The following is a 21,796-nucleotide window of genomic DNA, read 5'->3' as shown; positions in this document are numbered from 1 at the left end:
ATTTCAACCAGATACGGTCTTCTCACATATGCTATTTTCTTTTACAAGGTAAATATCTATTTTCAGGGTTATGTAATTTTGTTGTGGGGCTTTTGTACCATACATAAACAGGTCTACCAAATGATACAGCCATCTGTCCATTTCCACCTAAATACTTTCATAGTACAAACTCTCTAATGTCAGAAAGAAAAATCCCACAGAGGTCATCTCAATTTGAATGTGCTCCAACTAATAGTTTTTATCTCTTTGAAGGACAAATGACACACACTTTTCACAGTGCATAGTTAAGGAATTTACAAGCACTGACTTAGACTGAGCATTAACCATACCAAACACAGAAAGCACAAGGCAATAGTTGCTTTTTAGGTGAAGGGAAAGAAAACAAAATTACCATAACATTCCCAGAGATGTTTGTAATCTGCAGGGCTAGCGGAAGAACATTCAGCTCACACATGATCTGCAGAATGAATCTGGCATCTGTCCAGGTGTTCTCCAGCATGTACAGTAAGTGAGACGAATCACTGGGAAGAGAGGGAGAATGGCAAGTTTAAACCTGAAACGTTGGTATAAATTTTGCAGAAGAGTAGACCTAAATTCTGTATCATGGCTCTAAGATCTCTGCAGTGTACCTGTGCCAAATTATGAAGCAAACTCATTTAGTTGCAAATAATAATTCACAGAATAAACTATGTACCTAAAGTAACATTTTCACAATGTATCTCTATTTGAACGACTAAGCCATGATCAGCAACACTGTTCTGAGAAACAGTGTTTGTAAAATATTTTTAAGATGAAAAACACAAAGTATTAGTACCCTGCTACTCAATCCCACATCTGCCTGATTAACCAAGTACAAAATTATATAGAGAGACAAACTAAATAAAATTAAATGTTGCGCCATTCCCCAACACAGAACTGCATTTAAAAAAAAAAAAAAAAAAAAAACCACTGAGCAATATACCTGTACATATTTCTTATCTCTTCTGGTGGAATTGTTACCCTCTCGGTTTTCAAAATCTGATGGACCAATTCAGATAAATGGTAGCTCTTGCAACGAATTAATTCCTTTGCTGAAATTTCCACATCACAGATCATCCGACCACAGGCTGCATTCCTTTCAGCAAAGCCACCTCGACCCTTAACCATGCAAAAAAAAAAAAAAAGTAACATTACATACTCAAATATATGCATATGGGGCTTGATCCAAAGGCCACTCAAGGCAGTTGGAATCTTCCATTTAAATCAATGGGCCTTGGATCAAGTCCTAAAGGAATTTTAGATATATGTCAGCAAAGCCCGTGGCTATGAAGGACTGGGCACAGGACTCCCTTTAATAGCTAAGACTCAGTCCTGCAAACCCTTACATATGTGCTTAATTTTGTTATTATATAGTCCCATTGAAATTTTACAACTCTTAGTAGCAAAATTAAGTACATGCATAAGGGTTTGCAGGATCATGAAACTAAGAATGAATGTCTGGCATGGAATCTGAATTTTTTTTAATTTTATTTATTTATTTATTTATTTTTAAAAGCCCACAATTTTTGCCTGCTAACAAGCAGTTTAGTATTTGACAGCACAAAAAGTCATAAAAATAACTAGGGAGGAGAATAAAAACACATTGGTGGGGAAAGAAGGGAAAGAAGTGGACACAAGTATCAGCAGAGTGTGGTAAAAGGAAGAAGAAACAAAAGTGAATGTTTAACTTAAGTGGAATTTTGCTATCAATTTAATTAAATATTTTAATCGTGTTTATAACTAATAAAAAGACAAAAATAACTCCTCCCCTTAAAAAAAAAAAAAAATGTCATTTGTCTTTCCCCTACCTTTTCCAATTTCAAAGAGAGTATCTATGTAGAAGAAGAAAATTCCTTATAAAAAAAGAGACATTAAAGCACTGAAGAGTTTTCTGGTTGTGATGAAAATAGAAAAAAAAAAAAAAAGCATAGGCCTATAAAAAAAAAAAACAACTATGTAAGAGGGAGGTGCTGTAGTTAAGTATTCAGAATGTCATGTTCTCAGAACAAGAACGTAATAAAACTAGTGAAATATAATTTCACTACTCTCTATGGGATGATTCACCAGTCAATCCAAGCCACATTTTCCCCTCATTATACAGTTGTACTAGACACAAAGACAAAGACATCTTCTCTATTACAGTTATTAATCTGTCATTACCACCATCTAGTTGAGAAATGTAAACTAAATTTGCCTAACTTGAAAATTAGTTTAGCTTATTACTGTAATAAAATAGTCATACAAACATTCATTATGTCTTAACTGGGATGCAAGAAATCCAACATGACCAACAGTCAAAATACATCAGAGAGGCATTCAAAATACATTAGCTAAATTAATTCATTTTAATCACATGCAATGTAAAAGAATTGAGAGAGACTTAAGCAATCTTTTACCCCAAGCTTTGGCATGATGGACCTCCTCAGTCGACCTATCTTGGACCAGTGAGGGACTTTGCACATATTAATTCTCTGCAGCAGCACTTCCAGATCAAAGCCATAAATATTATGACCCTTGCCACAAAAAGAAAGCAACAGAAAAAGGTTATAACAAATGCAAATTAAAGGACTTACTTTCATGTGTTTAGAATTCCTTTGCCCTTTGTATTTTTTTTTTAATCTAATTGATGGCATCATCAGCATACCTCTTATTGGAAATTCTAAGGGAATTTATTCATCAGCAGTACTCATTAGTCCTGACATTAACAACGCTGCTCAGCAGAATACTGAAATAAACTTTGTTTCATTATAATTGGCTCACAGTTCATACAGGTTCTTTCAATTTCAGTCTCATGCCTCACAGCTAGTGACAGATCTCAATGTAAATTCTCTATTTAACCACATGTGAAGACATGTTTAAATAATTCCTTCTCCTTCCACTCATAAAACCCTCCAACTACTGATGTAAGTTATATATTCATAATACCATATTCCATGCAGCATGGTACATAAAGGCAGAGTTCTTATATATTTAAAATCAAACATAGCTAAATAATGCCTTTTAAAGTTCAGAAATGCAAGAGAAACATAACCATTTGTTCCCTGAAGGTACTAGTCCCAATCCTCAACTGAAACCAGAAAGAACACAGCACAACTCAGGAAGTGGGAATGCAGAAGTATTTTTAAAAAGACACCTTTCTACTCCCCTAAAGAAGGGTCATTGTGCAACAGGTTTAAGTCAATGGGAACTGCAGGTGCTTAGCTCTGAAAAATCAGGCCACTCAGTTACCTAACTTGAGGTATCCAAAATTTTAAAGTGTTGATATCAGCATTTTCACTGACAGAGTCTTTCCACAACAATTATAAAACTATTAAAGAGGTACACGGATATTTGTCATCAGCCATTATTAATTTTGACAGCACTGCTCACTTCAGTAATTTGGTTATCCCTCCATCCTATTTCTTCATCATTATTTTTTTGTTTATTAAAAAAAAAAATTAAGTCAGCTCTGTGTTATTCAAAAAGTTACAAAAACAATTTAAGGCTACTCAGTAAAGTACACTCACTTATAATTTAAAATATCCCAACCATTTAAAAGGAAATGAATCTTTAAAGTAAAAATAAATCTCACATTTCCCATATAAAGCATTTATCAAGTACAAAAAAAGGCTTATTTTGCCACAAAATAAACTTAACTGACTGATGGATTTAAAAAAAAAAAAAAAAAAAATATGTGTGCGTCTTGATTTTGGTATCAAACTATCCAAATTACATTAACAGAAATTACATGAGTATTTGGACAGATGATGAATAGACCCATAAGTATCAATATTCCACCTTCTCTGGTGGACCCAAAAGCTTTTTTTTTTTTTTTTTAAATTAAGGAAGGTCATTATGTCTTTAATAATATTTAAAGAGATAAGCGTTACAACATACTCCTGAAGAGCAATTCAATATCACATGTGTAAGTATGTACACCTGCTCTATTTTATAACCAAAGCAAGGTTATAAAAGCAAATTAAAATTATGATGCAGAGTGAAATAAATGTAAAAGCTTTAAGGGCACAAAGAAACCAAGAATTAAGTTAACATCTGCCCAGTCAACATATTTTTTAGTTCATATCTATTAAAAAGTCAAGTTAATAGCTACTTACCACAATAATATCTGGGTCAATTTTGTGAATCTTCGCAAGGAAAAAACCCAGCAACGTTCTCTCCGTTGCAGCAATCTCTACATTAGCATTCTAAGAGGAGCAAGAGGGAGTACCTGGTTTCAATAACCCAATAAATACTAAAAGAAATAAAAACCCGCTCCCTCACTGATGAGTTACAAGACTACAATAATAATAAACCACTGCAGAGTTTTTTCCTTCATAATTGAAGTCTTCTTGTTCTCATGCACATGATTACAGAAAGCTTTTCTCACATACCCTTTTCTGTTTTGCTTTTGGGTGCAAGTGTTTCAAGAATCTTGCTAGGAGTCAGGAATAGCATGACAGTGCTACATATGACATATATATAACATTTGCCCACAGGTTTAATATCACACACAAAAAGAGTAGGTTACATTTTTGTACTGCCAAACTTTTTAGTGCCTCTTTTAAAATGAAAAGAGGATTTTTTAAAAGAAATTTGGATGGATTTTACCACACATGAAAATGAGAGATTAACACAACCAGCTTGAAATAAGTATAACAAAACAAAATACAATGTAAACTGCCCCACAAAGCTCTGCCAACATACTTCAAATCTTATCTTCAACATTCTTCCTGAACCTTTTGAACTGCCAACTGTGCCAAATTGTATGACAGTTTTATAATATAAGTAGTGACAGATCAGCAGGTATGTTTTCAAAGACAATGTAAAGTAAAGTAAAGATTTGAATGTACATTTTCAGAGACAAAAGCTAGTTCACTACACTGCTCCATGCCAAACTCTTCTCCCACAATTCAAAGGCAGTATCTCAGAAGGCATTCTATTCCTAATGTTAAGAAAGTAAGTTACCTTGCTTTTAATGATTTCTTTGAAGTCATAAGGGAAAATACAATCGTTTGGTTTGGAAATAACTGCAAAAGAAATCAAATGGTTTGGTCTCATTTGAGTATATGGTATCAAAAACAATGTCATTTGTTAGAAGGTTTTTGTGGGGGTAAGAATATCTTTTTAATTTAAAAGTCTTTGGATCAATGGTCTGGAAGAAATGCCGTCTTATCTTATTATGTAGTAACAGTGTGCTTGGCACTGTACAAGATACAAAATGAAGTCAAGACCATGCCAAGACTCAACAACTGAATTAAAATGAAGCTATCTACTATAAAACTAAATTCAAGAGTTTAAACTTGATTAAAAAGATAGTTTTCTGGGATGGAAATTGAGGAGTCACTGAACAAGAACAGATAAGAAGAAGACAATCTAATCTAACATCTTGCTTTTAACAGGGACTTCTATAAAAAAAAAGTCTCAGCTATGTTTAAAGAAATTTAAACTTTGTCATGGCTTTGGAGTTAAAATTACATGGATTTTAAATGTTTTTCAGAGTGGTAGTTATTTTAAAAGAAATTAGCAATAAATAAATCCAATAAGAGTAAAACTATTAGATGTAAAGTGGCAGAATTAGATTTTTTAATAATTGACAGATAGTATCTGTATATTTTTAAGCATTTTTTTCTATTTTTTATTTATTTAAATGTTCACAGTTGTGGGAAATTATGGGGGGAAAATTAGGGAAAAAAAGAGGAGGGGCAAAATGATTTAACAACAGTAGACGTTGAGATTCCAGAAGTTAAAGCTTTGTAACTGTTAAAACAAATTGTTAACATCTCATGTTGAAATATACAAATTAATATCCCATAAATCATACTCTAGTAAATTCCCAAGTATGTTTCTTACTTTGCCCATCTGTAAATTTTGATCATCATTGATGGAAATATTTTTTCGTCATTTGTGAGAGAGTGGTGAAATTGATGTTTATCAACCTTTACCAATAAAAATCTATTCCTTTCAAGCCTAATTATATGTCATTAGCATTCTCAAACTGTGCCATGAAGCACTTGCAGCTTACATGCTAGCTCCTGGATCCCTGCCTCTAAGGGCTTCCAAAGCTCTGCATGACTATCAGTTGGGATCTGGGGCTATGTAAAGGCATTCTGGGTTGATAATCCAGTTGACCACCCCCACATGCTCAACTGTGCATCTTTTAAGTTTTCATGTTTCTTAATTTCATATTACTGCCTTGAGATCTCAGCTCAGCCTTCTAAAAAGGAATTGAATGAAGCTATTGCTGGCCTGCTTCTAGCTGAACTTTTACTTTAAAAAAGACTGAACTGTTTTTAAATTAAATAAAAACTTTTTTTTAAAAAAAGCAACAAGCGAGAGGAGAAAGAGGACAGAAAGAGGCAGAGGATGTTTGGAGGGAGGTTACTTTGCCTTCATAGACAAACCCTAAGATTTCTACCAAGTAAATGTAATATCAACTAAGTTTAAAAATAGGGAGGAAACCGCTGGGTAGTGAAAAAATTCACTCACCTCACCTAATTAACTCTCTCCCCACCACCACTCAGGCATCATACCATTACTGCTGACAGACAGTGGGGAGAGCACTGTTCACATAAAAATTCTTGCTTGTACTTCTTTCCAATAAAGATCTTAAAAATAGATATTAAAAAGAGCCAAGTGAAGTTATTGAAGCAAATCTTTAAAATTGCTCTACCCATAACCTGGTCCAGATACTCACCACAGAAGTGTGTCTGGAAAGGAGGCTGAGGAGGTGCTTTATCCAAACAAAATCTTTGATGGACTAGAGCTGCAACAGCCATGACCTACACCAAGAAATGAGAAATACTATGATAATAAACACACTGATAACCTGATGTAAATATGCAGATGCACAACAGTAAGGTTAACAGTATCAAATTGCCCCTTTCCTTCTATCCCTCCACTTTCTTTTACACAGCCTTCTCCAATTGCTCCTCCTTTTTCAAAAAAGGCACCTACTTTACGTGAATTGCAGCTGCAAATTGCCGAATTCTTCAGCATTGTTTATTGATCTTAAGTAGCACCAACCACCATTCAAGAAATACTACTATTTGATTTTGATATCAAATACAGAACTGGGTGGAGAGAGGCAACTCTGCTTCATGAAGGATTTTGGTATTTCAAGATAGAGTTTTGTTCTGATTTGGAACAAAAACTCCAAAATGTTGGCGTTTTCTGCAAATAGGAAATGAAGCACCAATGAATGGGGGGGGGACAGAGCCTGTGGTCCCCAACCCTGGGACACTCTGCTAGGAGGACTGCCTCAGTGCCAGGAACTCTGGGGTGCCAAAGACACAAGCTCTTGGCTTGCTGAGGAGCCAGAAGCCTGGAAAGAGCAGGCTCGTCAGCAAGCCACGAGACCAGATGTGGAGGAGGCAGGCAGGTAATCTGGCAGATTCCGTTGGAACTTGCTCTCCGCAGAACGTTTCAATTTTGGTGAATTGGCCAAACTCTGAAGAAAAAAAAAAAAAAAACCACTTTGCCAGAATGCTTCTGACCAGCTTTAATAAAAGAGATTGTTGGAAACAGTACAAATAATCTGCAAAGCTACATATAAATCAATAGTGGTATTTTGTACTACAGGCTAGTAGGTCGGTATTAGCTTTAGCTTTTTTGGAACTTTATTCTGGTTAATGCAAGTTTTAGAAAGTTAACATGGTGAGAACAACTTGTTAGCATGTTTAAAATATAAAGTTTAAAGCATTTAATTACAGTGGGTAGTATAAAGCAGTGGTGGGCAACCTGTGGTCCACAGACCGCATGCAGCCTGTGAGGGTAATCCGCCAGCAGGCCATGAGACAGTGTTTACATTGACCAATGGGAGCTGCAGGAAGCAACACAGCCCGCAGAGACGTGCCAGCCACCACTTCCTGCAGCTCTCATTGGCCAGGAACAGTGAACCACAGCCACTGAGAGCTGCGGGCAGCCATGCCTGCAAACAGTCAATGTAAACACTGTCTCGTGGCCCACCAGTGGATTACCCTGACGGGCTGCATGAGGTCAGGCTACAGGTTGCCCACCACTGATACAGAGTTGTCAAGGTTCCTTCCCCACTCTGAACTCTGGGGTACAGATGTGGGGACCTGCATGAAAGACCCCCCCCCCCAAGCTTATTTCTACCAGGTTAGGTTAAAAACTTCCCCAAGGCACAAAAATCTTTGCCCCTGGACTAGGGTAACCTGCCACCACCAAGCGCTTTAACAAAGAACCGGGGAAAAGAACCACCTGGAGTTCCTCTTCCCCCAGCAATCCCCCCAAGCCCTTACAACCCCTTTCCTGGGGAGGCTTGAGAACAAACAACTTGAGCACAGACCAGCTTGGGTTTCTTAGGACCCTAAGAACCCAATCAGATTCTTAAAAAACAGAATCTTATTAGAAGAACAAAACAAAGATGAAAGAAACACTCTGTAAGATTAGAATGGAAGATAATCTCATAGGCAGTCAGATTCAAAACAGAGAATCCCTCTAGGCGAAACCTTAAATTACAAAAAGACACAAAAACAGGAATACACATTTCTCCAGCATAGCAAATTTACAAGCCAAATAAAAAGAAAACTTAACGCATTTTCTAGCTAGTGTGACAGGGCAAGGCCAGATGGCTATAGAAGAGTAGTGGGAGATATATTAGCTCCAGGTTAAACAAATCCCTGGTACCAGGTTAAGTGAAATGGAAGCTGCTCCAAGTCAATTAAGACACCTGGGGCCAATTAAGAACTTTCCAGAAGGCAGGGAGAAGGCTAGGTTGATTGGGACACCTGAAGCCAATCAGGGGCTGGCTGAAACTAGTTAAAAGCCTCCCAGCCAGTCAGGTGGATGTGCATGTCAGGAGCTGTGGGAAGAAGTTGTGTGGTTGGAGAGGCTGAGTAATACACACCATATCAGGCACAAGGAAGGAGGCCCTGAGGTAAGGGTGAAATGGAGCTTGAGGAAGTGAGGGCTGCTGTGGGGGAAGTAGCCCAGGGAATTGTACATGTCATGTTTCTAAAAGGTCAGCTACCATAGCTGATACTATTAGGATCCCTGGGCTGGAGCCCGGAGTAGAGGGTGGGCCCGCCCCCCCCCCCCCACACACACACACACACACACACCTTTGCCCTTGTTTAATCACTGAGAATGGGAGACAACAGAGACTGTGCAAGAAAGGATAACTTCTCCTCACCTCCCTCGCTGGCTTATGATGAAAATGGCTCAGTAGACTGTGACCCTTGTCTCTAGAGAAAGAAGGGTTATGTGGAGGGTCAAAGTGAGCCTCTGAGGCTACGAAATCCGCCAGGAAATGTGGGACCCACGGAGGCAAGGACAGAGCTTTGTCACACTAGATTACTTACTAACTTTACAGGAGTTGGAGGGCTTGCATCCTTGATCTGTTCCTGGCAAAAGGTATCACAGACAGACAGACCAAAGCCTTTTTCCCCGCCTCCAGATTTGAAAGCATCTTGTCCCCTCATTGGTCATTTTGGGTCAGCTGCCAGCGAGGTTACCTTAGCTTCTTAACCTTTACAGGTGAAAGGATTTTGCCTCTGGCCAGGAGGGATTTTATAGCACTGTATACAGGAAGGTGGTTACCCTTCTTTTTATACTTATGACAAGAGTCTGTTGTTGTGGTATTCTATCTTGATGAATAAAAAGTGGCAGCAGCATAATAGGTAGTATGAGAGTTTAAATCTGTTTCCCATTCTGCTTTAAAAATTTGTTTATCAGATGCAATCCTTTATTTTACGCAGAATACATAATGCTTAAAAGACACATTATTTGGTATCTATAATCTGTTGTGTGTTTCTTTAAAAGAAAGAAGACTAAATAAATCTATAACCAAAGATTGCATTTTGGAGTGTTTTCAAACAAAGAACAAAATTTTATATACAAACAGACTCTGATCTTGTAATGAGCTCTGAGCAGATGGACACATCAGCCCACAGAGGGATTCACCTGCACAGATCTCACTGCAGAATCAGATCCGCAGAATCAGGTCTATTGCAGACATCACAATCAAGTCTTTTTGGTTGGTGAAGTTTTTCCAGTTACTAATTCTTACTTAGCATATGCCATAGAAAAAAAAAAATCAACCACCACCAAATCTGATTATTTACCTCATGCTGGTGAGTCTTCACATTCTGAATTGTCCTCATGCTGAGAGACATGATCACAAGAGGAGGAGGAGGAAGATCTTTAACTACATTCACCAAGTCAGGTTTCAGGGCCGTTGCCTCCACCTTACACCAACTGACTGAATGACTCAAGGGCTCTGCGGAAACAAATGAGCCACTTACAAGAATAAGGTCAACATGAGGAGGGGGGAGAAAAAAAAAAGGTTACCTTACAATAACTGGCTCTCCAAGTTGTTCTGTCCATGCGAATCCATTTAAGTATGCTTGTATGAGATGAAACTCATCCAACAGCTAAATACCAGGTTATTAGTGAAACTGAAATGTCTGTGCCCTGCATGTCCTCTTGTCCCCTACCAAGGACAGAGAAGCCGTAACCATTAGTCAGTTCTCTTGCTCATTCAGAATCTCCATTTAAGGGAGATGCTGAAAAAAACAGGGAAGAAAAGTAGGTTGTAGGATCCACACAGACAAAACACCATGGAAAAAAACAGTTACTATAAGGTAAGGTTTTTAATTTTTTGAACATTTGTCCATGTGGATACCACCTCTAGGTGACTGGTAAGCAGTGTCCTATCTGGAAGGTCGGACTGAGGAGTCTACACTACCACTAACTAATCAGCTATTTTAACACTGCCCTCCCAAATTTGGTATCTGATCTTGCAGCCAGGTCAAGGACATAATGTTTAACAAAAATGAGGGGACTAGTTCAAATGGCTGCCTTGCAGTTCTGAGATAATGGAGATACTTCCTTGTCTGCTGAAGCCTGAGCTCTAGTCAAATGACCTGTGATATTTAGAGGAAAAGGAACAGCCATATGACTGAAAAATGAAACACACTAGGTGATCCATTTAAATATTCTCTGTGGAAAAAAATGGCATATTACAACAAAAAAAGGCATGGGCATTGCTGAAAAAGGGCTTTGTCCTGGTCAGGTAGCATAGCAAGACCCTCAATACAGTTAAAATATGAAGTTTCTTCTCTTCTTGATAAGTGTGTGGTTTTGGAAAGAAAAAAGAGGGAGATTAATATATTCACTTAAATGGAAGTCTGACACGAGTTTGGGAATAAATTTAGGACGGCTTCTCAAAACCATCTTATCTTCGTGGAAGTGTTATGCAAGAAGGGTTCGCCGTGAGACTTTGGAGTTCACTGACCCTTCTGTCTGACATAGTGGGGATGATAAAAAGATATCTTGAGAGTAAAGTGGTAGAGAGTATTCAGACGAGGGTTCAAAGGGAGGCCGCAAAGGACAATATTATGATCCCATTTGGGAAGTGGCTTCTTAAATCAGTGGGAAGCAGGAAGCAATTCTTAAAAATCTGAATGCAGAAGCGTAAGAAAAAAAACGAACATGACTCTGGGTGAATGGCATACCGAAATTGAGGCAAGGTGGTACTGTAATTGAACAGAATGAGAATCCAGAATGTAGATGGATGGTATAATTAAAGATCTTGGTAACAGGAACCTCCAATAGATCAAGGTTGTGCTGGGCTGCCCAAAAAGAAAATCTTTTCACCTGTGAGGAGTACATTTTTCATTACTCATTAGGAACTCCTGCTTCACCACAGGATTTCTTGTGCATATAACAAACAGTCTCTGTCAGTGGCACTTAACCCAGCCAACATGCAAGCTGTCAAGTGTAACAATTTCAAGTCTGGGTTTAATGTGACTGTTGTCCTGTGATATTATTTCTGAACAGTTTGGAATTGCTACTGGAGGCCGAGTTGACATTTGAAAGTGACCCATTAGCCAAAAATGCCTCAGCCAACAAGGAACTATCAGGATCTGCTGCATTCGGACTTTCCACATCATCCTGGATATTAGAGAGAACTGGAGGACATGCATATAGGAGACTGATTCCGCCATATGAGAAAGGTGCCTTGCATGGATTCTGGGCTCAGACCCCCTTTGAAACAAAGACAACCGGGCATTTTGGGAGTGTCTACACTGCAGCTGGGAGCAAGTCCCAGCCCATGTAGAGAGACTCATGCAAGCAGGGCATGGGCTAGCATGCTAAAAATAGTAGTGTGGACATTACGACAACTCAGGTTCTCAAGCCCATCCAACCACCCAGGCTTAAGACCTTGAGCTGCAGCCTGGGCATCAACATCCACACTGCTATTTTTAGCTTAAGCCCCATTACTATGAGTCTTTCCAACCGGGCTGGGAGTGTGCACGTACCCTTTGTATTCTCTTGGATGGTGACTAAGATAATGTGATTTCCCCACTGCTGAAATATTGGTCCGAGGAGGGAGCTCTTCTGAGGCCATTTATGACAGGTGATAGTCTATCTGCTGAGAATCTGCTAACTTGCTGTTGGCTCCCGGAAGATGAAGAGCAATTATCCCACAAAGCTTAAACCATGTCCATAATCTGATTGCTTCCTGGCACCGATGCAAAGGATGGGCACCGGCCTGCTTGTTTACATCATAGATGCGTGTGTCTGTAAGGATCTGTACAGTGAAATTCTTTAAAAGCCAGGAGCAATGCTTTGCAACTCTTTGCTTGGAGTTCTAGGACATTTATCTCCTTCTGGGACCATATCCCATGTATCTGAAGATGGTCCAGGTGAGTACCTCAACCAGTTCTGAAGGAGTATGTAATCAATGCCTCTGTAGGTGAGGGGCCCCTTTTTGAAGATTCTGAGCAACTGTCCATTAATTTAGCAATCACCAAATACATGAGATACAACTACAACAAATACGTCCGTTTGATGTTCCACAGGTTGATATAGGACTGGGTGAGATTGGATGTAACAGACCTAGGCGATGGCTAGTGGCATCACATAAGTGAAAACTGAAGCAGCCTTACAGTTGGAGACAGGTTCTTACTGTGAGTGAGTGATTTTTACCTTAAACATTGTAAAAAAACTGTCTAGATAGACAGAAGCTTCTCTTCTGGAAAGCATGCCTTTGCTATTTGAGGTCAATAAGAGCTCCTATGTACTCTATTGTCTGCAACTGACTGAGTGATTTGTTGTAGTTTATGATCAGGTCCAGCTCTCTAAACAGATGGAGGACAAAGTTCAGAGCTGTAGCAACATTCTGATGGTACCTTCCACTTATCAGCCAATCATCTAGCTATGGATAGACAAATGCCTTGTCTCCTTAAATGAAGTTAAATATTTTGGGAAGACTCTCAGTGCTGGGCAGAGGCTTAACAGCAGTAGCTTTTACTGATAACTATTGGGACCCCTTGTGAATTGCTGATATGCCCTATGGGCTGGTTGGATTGCAATATGGAATCGTGTCTTGGACGTAGACAGCCACAAAACAGTCTTAAGCCGGCAAGCAAAGGATGATGGAGGCTAATGACCATTCTGAATCCCAGGAATTTGTTTCGTTCTCTCAAGTTGAGGATAGGACAAAGATGCCATTTTTTCTTCACAATAAATCAGGAGGTTTTTTTTTTTTAAAAAAAATTCCACCTCCTGTATGCCTCCCAGGAGAAGGAGGGAGGCAGTTAATTTTTCCAGTTGGTTTTCAGAAGAAGGGTCATGGCAGATAGAGAAAGAGGATGGAGAGGAGGCAGAGACTGGAATTGCATAGTGTACCTATGGAAGAGATCTTCTAGTACCCATTTATTGTTGGCTATTCCAGTCCAAACATGACAAAATAGGAAAAGATGACATCCAAAGATAGGGTTCAGGGATGGTTCTAGTCTGGCTAGGTTATGACTCTTAACGTTTATGTCAAACCTGTTTCAATGATGTCAATTGCTGGTGATTGCAGCAGGTGTCCTCCTTTGAGTACATATGGGTTTCAATCTTAAAGGATAATCAGGAGGTCACTGTTGAGAATAGGTGAACTCAGATTAAAATCTCTGGGTATTTATACCACAGCCCTAATATGTAAGTTGTTCAGATGTCAATGTGGCTTTGGAGTCTTTCAAGGAATGCAAGACTTCATCTGTTCAACTGCTAAATAAGTCTGCACTTTCAAAGGGCAATTTCTCTAAGGTATTATGTATCTCCTTTGTGATGCCTGACACTTCAAGCCATAAAGCCTCTCCACTGTAGCTGCCATAAGCCATAGATCAAGCTGCAGTATCAAAAATGTCCATAGCCACTTGTAGAGATGGTTTTGCCACCAGTTGCCATTCAAAGATTAGACTTTAATTCCTCCTTGGCTTCTGGAGGAAGCTTGTTTAGAGAAAAATAACTTGTCCCATGCCAAAAAGTCATACTTAGTGAACAATGCTTAGTAATTGCTATTAGTTGGAACAAAAGTGCAGGAGTAAGCTTTCCTTCAAATGAGATCAAGCTTTCTGGAGACTTATCTTCAGAAGTAGCATGTCGTAGGCCAGGCTGTCTAGTTTTCTCCTATGCCAAAGGGACCACCAAAGACACAGCGGCCAGAGGTATACAGATAGCAAATAGCAAAAATAGTATGGGAGAAGAGAACTTCCATCACCAATAATGCAATTACCAGAACAGTTACTGACACTATCAACTGAGGAACTATTTCAATTTTTTGTAGGAATCCATATCAGATGTAGGGACCAGAGTAGCCTCAAAGCCCTTCAGTGCCAAGAAGAAAGTTGAATCGGTGTCACTTGTCCCTTTAGTATGAGAGGACTTCACTCTCCTCCAAAGAATTGTGTAAAGGAAATAGCTCTCCTGAAGCCTCTCAACTTTTCCTTTCTCAAGGAAGTAAGATCAGTACCAGGTTTGATCCAATGTTCTGATCTATCTTAGCTCAGTGTGGAAGAGGCAGTACTTGTCTTTGTTTCTGGAGCAGCTAACAGTACTGAGCGTGTCTTTGGCTACCAAAGCTTTTGGCCACTCAGTCCCGAATTTGACTTCTTACCGATACCAGCCTTTGCAGTTGCATCTTGGATGTCATGGGAGCACACAGACTAAGAGGTGGAAAGTCCCATCTTGGAGTTCCATGCCCATTCTTGTGGGTCTGAAATGCCCCTCACAATTTTCTTGTTCTGGAGAACAGACAACTGGCAGATGGAGCATCAATTAGGTACAAGGCTCTCACCAAGACAAAAACAAACTGTCTGGAAGGGGAATAAGCCAGTCACAAGATGGGCAGGATTTGAAGCTGCTATTTTAAAGTGGTTGTGGCACAAGGTGCTGAGAGAAAATAAGGGTTTTTTTTTTTTTAAACACACAGAACAAAGAAAAAATTAGAGAAAACACAGGAGACATTTAAGGAATTAACCCTAACAATCTAGATAAGGATAGAGAATGGACTACGGGGCAGCAGGCAGACACTGCCCGGTTCATCTCACTGCCACAGCTGGTAAGAGGGAACCAAGAGATGGTTGCAGCTGCTCTGCCCGTTATGCCCTGTGGTTGCTGGGAGCATGAAGACACGGAGGGAGAAGGCATGGTTCCAGAGACACTAATGTTCAAAGATTCTGAATGTGTATGAGGTGCACATGCACAAAGAGTGGGATCCCCATAGACAAACACTCAAACAATGACCTAAGTTGAAAGCACACTGGGTGTTTCCAACCATGTCATTTTGTATAAACAATTGATGGAGTAATCTGTACTGGGTGTTATCCAGAAACAGTTCCAGAACTCAGAGTAAAAGTTAAAATTAAACACTTAATCAAGATCAAACACTGTCTTTGAGCCAAGCGATTGCCTAAATTCCTGTAACATTTTACACTGTGGCATTACTGGAGCTAAACGGACACTCGGAACCATTTAGAAATTCAGTCGCAGAATCAAATCAAGTTTTTCCTTTCCATTCCTCTTGGGGTGGGGGTGGGGGGGGAGATCACAAGAAGCCCAGTTACCTTACTACTGTGGTGCCGTTGCCCACTTTTTGTATAAAAAGTGACATTCTGAAGGATCAAGTCCCAAAGAGCACAAAACAGAGAGTACAGAATTGGGGGGAAAAGGGTGAAGGAAGCGAGGGGAGAAATCCGTTCAAGAGCTGTCAACATTGAAAAGAGACCAATTAAGCAAATCTTGCTTGCCTCTCAAAATAAAACTGCTTTCTAATAGGTCCTGTTTATGAAATCTAAACATTGCTTCTCATAATACTGCCCTCAAGGACTTCTAAAAGATTTGACAAGATAGAACTGTACTGGTCAACTCATCTACCATCCCCCTCCAAATTTATTTTTCAGCAATCTTAAGTATTTGACATGCAAATCCTCATACGTGGATTTTTTATTTCCAGCCAGCTTGGTCCTTTGATCTTCCTACTCATCAAGAGAAGTTCCAGGCTAGAAGTGTTAGTTCCAAATACATGAGAAAATGTCTCTCCTGTCAGATCTTGAGGAAGCCGGGGGCATTCAGCCTGACATAATCAAAAGAAAAGGATAAGTCATTTTATTAACAAAAAAAAAAGGCATATCAACATATTATGCTCAAGCAGCAGTATAAACAAACTAAACCATATCTGAAATGTGCCAGTTTCACATGAGTGAAACTCCATCACATCAGCATGTATTATAGCAACCCAAGAAGTATGCAGTTTTGTTAAAACAATAGTCTGATAAGTAGGTTCGGTGGATTCCTTTATCAGTAAATATCTGCCAACGTCAATTTCACTGAATTTACACAAACCAATGAAAAAGTATTCCCATCAATAACAACTGAAATGTAGATATGAAAAGAGAAAAATGCTGCGTGAGAACTTAAGAGTCAAAATCCATTGAATTTTAAATTAGGCTTGTTACACACTAGTGAATGAAAAGTAAAAACAGGTATGGTTGTTGATTTAAAGATATTTACTCTGTATATTTTGACATGTGATATTTTTGTGTTTTCATGATTTATAAAGCTTAACTTTTTGAAACTCAAGGTCTACTGTAATTAAAAAATTGTCTGGCCTCTTCATTTTTCCCAACTGTGAAAATTTAAATAGGAAAAAAAATCCTTAAAAATAAACCCATATCTATGGAAATTATATATTTTAAAAAAAAAGGAAAATCTGCAAGCCTACACATAAGCCAGGAAATTGATCCAAAAAATGTAAATGCCAAAATCTGTGTCCATATAAGAAACAAGAGTGTGTTGGTATCAGCCATGACCCACATAACTCAACATTTAATATAGAAACTGCTTAAGTAAATACTGCAAGTTAATTATATTGTTTTATGCATCTGACAGCTTTCCAGCTACATCCACTGTTTGCAGACCAATAAGATTAGAATGCTCCTGAAGTGCTAAAGCAGCATTTTGGGCAGTTAATATGCATTTACTTCACCCTTCAGATATGACCTTAATCCCTGCAAAGTGGCTGAATGCATTAAGATGGTGCCTTTAATGTCCCCTTCTCAGCAATTAACAAAATGTATTTAGAAGGGAATACTGTCAATTTGAAACCTTGTCAATTTTTTTTTTAAAATGACTAAAATTTGTTGTTACTATCCCTGTCCCAGTGTCCCGCTGGGATCTTGTGGGTCTGTCACTGCATTTCCCTCATTTCTAAAGAAAGTTTCTCTTGCCCAGGAGCCTCATAAAAGACCAATACAAATGATTAAACTGACTACACACAAATGTCCTGCTATCACAAGGCACTTAAGCAAATGCCTGATTTTAGGCTTGAGAACAGTCCCCTGTGGGTGTTTAAAGTTACACACGTTTAAATACATTATTTAACTGAGGCCAAATGGCACAGAAGTAAACAAAAAAATAAAGCCTGACTAATCAGGAATAGATACCTCCATAATTAATAAGTCATTAACATTGATGGATGAAATTATTATTTTAATATGTTTTATTTTGGGGGGAGTGGAGCTAACACCGAGATATATAGAAAGCTTTAGTGATCTATGATATACTGATTTAAAATGGTTTTAATTTGTTATTCAGTTTCATTGCAATTAACTAGCTATGGCAGGGACTTGCCAGCACATCAATGATATAAAGAAAACAAGCAAACGAAAAACACTAAGTTAAATAAGCTCCAAAAGACAAATTTTAAAAATAAAAAGCAATTAGTTTACACGTTGCGAGGTGGGTGTAACCATAAATAAGGACAAAATTATGTTCATATATGTACTTAATCTTATTTAAGTGCGACAGAACTATTCCAGTGATGTGGCCTCTAATCAGATTAGTTTTACTCACCGAGTACCTAACTTCTAGGTAGTCAGACTTCACTGGAACATCCGGGATCTCAAAAGCATAATTCTTTTCAACTTTCTATGCAAAAGAAATACATTTTAAATACTATGTATTAGGCGCTAGGATTTTTTTTTTTTAAATCTCAGTATACTAAACATCCTTTCTTCCCAATAAGAGAAGGAAAGGAATAAAAACCAAACGTGATGCAAATGCTCATTCATCTGATCTCATTACTCTCCTTACAGCAGTTATGAAGCTTAGCCTCCCTTTGTTATTGGACAAGTAGGTCTCTAACGTCATGTTCATAAGCTACCAGCGATGCTAAAGCAGGCTCCAACCACACTTAGTCCTTGTTTACACTCCACTTTTAGCATTAACTTTTGTTGCTCAGGTGTGGGGGGGGGGGGAAAAACCACACCCCCAAATGACAAAAGTTTTAATGATGAAAAGCACCAGTGTAGACAGCTCTCCATCCCTCACTGGGAACGTCTCTCCTGGCGACAAGGAGTGGCTACACTACATGCCTTACAATGGCACAGCTGTAGTGGCACAGTCGTGCTCTTGTAAGGTGCACAGTGTAGACATAGCCTTACTGTTCAAAACTATGTTAAAATTTCCTGGAGGCTAAGGATTCCGGATTTGCACGGCTAGCCTATGCTGTTGCACCAGCTAGAGAACAGTACATTGCAGCCATTATACAAATGGATGGTGAGGAGTCACTTGTGGCGTGTGTTATTTGTATTGCCAGAGGTCCTACTGGCCCTAGTCATAAACCAGGACTCCACTACTGTTTTGTCTTTTTTTAAACACATAGGTTCAAACCACTTCTTGTGGATTTAACCTGACTATGGAGTAAAAAAGACCATGTGAGCCTCTGATCATAATTACAGTGACGTGTAAAGAGCCATAAAAATGCTTTCTGCCCATTAAGTGTTCCTTTCAGAGATTAGACATGGAGGAGCAATGATTGGCTAATAAGTTTCAGAATGGAGTCACGTTGCTTTCAAATTGATTTGTCAAGAACTTGCCCAACTTGGCTTGAACAGGCTCCATTCCCGCCACAATCAGTGGTAGGTGTATGGGGAAAATGCTATGCCTTACAGAGTCTACTCACAATCCCAAGATTGGTGTTGGCAAAGCTGTGATGGGCACATATAAAATTACTGCCACAAGCAATGGTGTGCCTATGCCAGATGTCATCACTTCTCACAGCATCTCCAATATAACCAATGATTTAAGTTACTGTTATTTCCAGTAGCAGCCAGAGTGTCCGAGAAGCTCCGCTGGGCCCACATAAAAGGTGGCATGGCAGGAGCTTCCCAAGTGTGACGGTTCTGTTGGCAAAGCTTACCCTTTACTGTCTTTGTTCTGTTCAGCACCTAGTACAATGGGGTCCTGGTTCACGAGCAGAGCTTGTAGATGTTACAATAATACAAATTTCTCTCTCTCTAATACCTATAATATTTTTTCAAAGTGTTACAAAAAAGTCACTCTACTTGGACAATTCTGTGTCCATGAAGTTATTCCCAGCATAAAATTAGCTCGCCCATACATCCATTTTGGATCATCTTTAAAAAGTTTCCCAGATTGATTCTAAGACTTTACAGTTTACTTTTTTAAAGCATGCACTTCCTTGATTGAAGTTATCTTTCCTTTGTTCCAATATAAATGATCAGGTCATGGATTAGATGTAGTTCTATTGAGCGGGTCACATCAGCTTGGTATGTAGCAATATTTTCACTTAAATATTTTCAATCATTTTTTTAGGAGAGGTTTTTGAGCAGTGCTGCTGCAAAAGTGCAAGCGCTGGCAGCTATCAACTGAAATTTACAGGATTCTTGTCAGTTTCACCACTGCTATTGAGAAAATCTTGTCAGTTTTACTACTGCTAATCACAACAATTTCAGTCAGCAGCTGTTGGGGTATCCAAGATCATATTTTGTTTCAGAAACATCATGTGTCAGTTTCCAAAAATGAAACTTATGGAATTTCCAGTTCCTGGGAAATTTCAATTTTTGGTCTGAACTGGAACAAAACCAGTATTTCCCACAAACCAGAAATCCTGAGTTTCAGCCAGCTCTGCACATAACCACTGTAGCTTTGTCACTTCAACATGAAAACAAAGCAGATTAATTTCCTCCATTATAATCAATTTATTTTGAAAAAGGCATTGGTATCTGAAGTCAACTTGCTATAAAATTAATGAAAACTTCCTCCAAATATTTCAAAAATAGCACTGTTAATTGATGAACTGAACATAAAACATTAAAGCTACAGGACAAAATTTTAGAGCCAATCCTTTTTTAAAAAGTCATTGTTTAAGCCTAATTGCCTTGGAGAAGCTAATTTACAATTTTAAAATCAACTTCAATGAAAGCTGTATTTGTTTCTTAGGCCTGATCCTGCAGCTCCTATTGAAATCAAAGCCAACTTGAGTGAGGAGAATTTCAAAGAATTAGCAAACTTTCATAGACTAGAAAGCAAGCCTTTTACTACTGTAGTTTTGTTTATTGAAAGATTAAGAACAGGCCAAGCATGTTAATACTGAAGTATTAATGCCTCAATAAAAGGCATGTTCTTTGAAAAAAGTTCACAAAGATGCATATCATATGATTAAAGGTATTAATTTTCCCATCCTTTTTTGGCAATGCAGGAACTATGATTAGCTAAAAGTATGCTTATGTAGTGTTCAAAGCTTTATAGGAGACCATTCCCCCTAGCCTTCCCCATCTAGCTAAAGTCTTAATATACAGAGAAAAGTCAATTCAGACAGGTAGCAAATTCCCATCTGAACAGTAAGATATAACATTTGCTTGTCCTCTCTCAGATCAGTATTTCGTCTTCACACAGAAGGCATCTGTTTGATATCTTGCTATGCAATGAATAAATCATCATCATGTTGAAATACAGGACTGTCTATACTGACAAGACTTGTACTGGGGTAACTGCAACACCCAGTTTAGACACACTGCGTCTGTATAAAAGAGGGTTTTGCACTATGGCTTATCCCACTTTCAAACATCTATAATCTCTTCCCGCAATTGTATCTTTATTTTAATCTTTATCATCTCTTCCCGTATCATCTTTTAACTGTCACTTTGCACATGAACAAGTTTTTGGTTTTTTAAATAAAAAGGTTCTGATCCTTCAGCACCTTTTCAAAGGACAATCCAAAGCATATGCTTCCAAGTCACTGTTATTGAAGCCCACTTCATTAAATTTTAGTTATTTTCTCAACTTCAGGGTTCTTCCTGAGCAGTGAGCTACCCTATCCTTGCTGTACACCCAATCTTAAACTACCCACCTACATCTCCCATTTACAAGTACATTATAATGAGAACACACCAGTAGAAACAGTGAAAAAAATTCAAAGGTAAACTTGTCAGAATTATTTTGATCATAAGAAATTCTGAAACAGATGAAATGTGTGTCGCTGGAATGTGCCAAAGCAGCATACAATCTGTCCACTATTGAAGGCTGAAAATACTGCACTGTTACATATTTGCTGCACAGACGTATGATATTTATTGGGTGAACTTGCTATTTAAAGAGACATTTGGGAAGCACTTGCATTTCCATCATGCTTTAGAACATTTAGAGTTGTCCATCAATATTTTGATTTTCCCCTCACTTTACACACTGTTTTTATTCATTC

The 21,796-nt window shown here is 38.5% G+C and overlaps 1 protein-coding gene across 7 annotated transcripts in view; it reads right to left on the bottom strand.

Moving 5' to 3' along the window:
* Window positions 1-21,796, bottom strand: part of POLA1 (DNA polymerase alpha 1, catalytic subunit) — a 369,765-nt gene that overhangs the window by 311,137 nt on the left and 36,832 nt on the right. For all 7 annotated transcript variants that reach the window (XM_038370695.2, XM_038370686.2, XM_043505015.1 and 4 more), the window contains exons 13-21: window positions 18,145-18,219; window positions 16,228-16,366; window positions 10,083-10,237; window positions 6,692-6,776; window positions 4,963-5,024; window positions 4,113-4,202; window positions 2,415-2,531; window positions 962-1,137; window positions 392-521 (exon numbers count right to left, since the gene is read on the bottom strand). In XM_038370695.2, the coding sequence (XP_038226623.1) occupies window positions 392-521; window positions 962-1,137; window positions 2,415-2,531; window positions 4,113-4,202; window positions 4,963-5,024; window positions 6,692-6,776; window positions 10,083-10,237; window positions 16,228-16,366; window positions 18,145-18,219 (1,029 nt within the window). The remainder of the gene's footprint in view (window positions 1-391; window positions 522-961; window positions 1,138-2,414; window positions 2,532-4,112; window positions 4,203-4,962; window positions 5,025-6,691; window positions 6,777-10,082; window positions 10,238-16,227; window positions 16,367-18,144; window positions 18,220-21,796) is intronic.

This window comes from Dermochelys coriacea, chromosome 1, assembly GCF_009764565.3.
Source record: "Dermochelys coriacea isolate rDerCor1 chromosome 1, rDerCor1.pri.v4, whole genome shotgun sequence".
In the NCBI taxonomy this organism is placed as follows: Eukaryota; Metazoa; Chordata; order Testudines; family Dermochelyidae; genus Dermochelys; species Dermochelys coriacea.
Note: the sequence above shows the minus strand (reverse complement) of the source record. Positions and strands in the feature narration are given on the sequence as shown.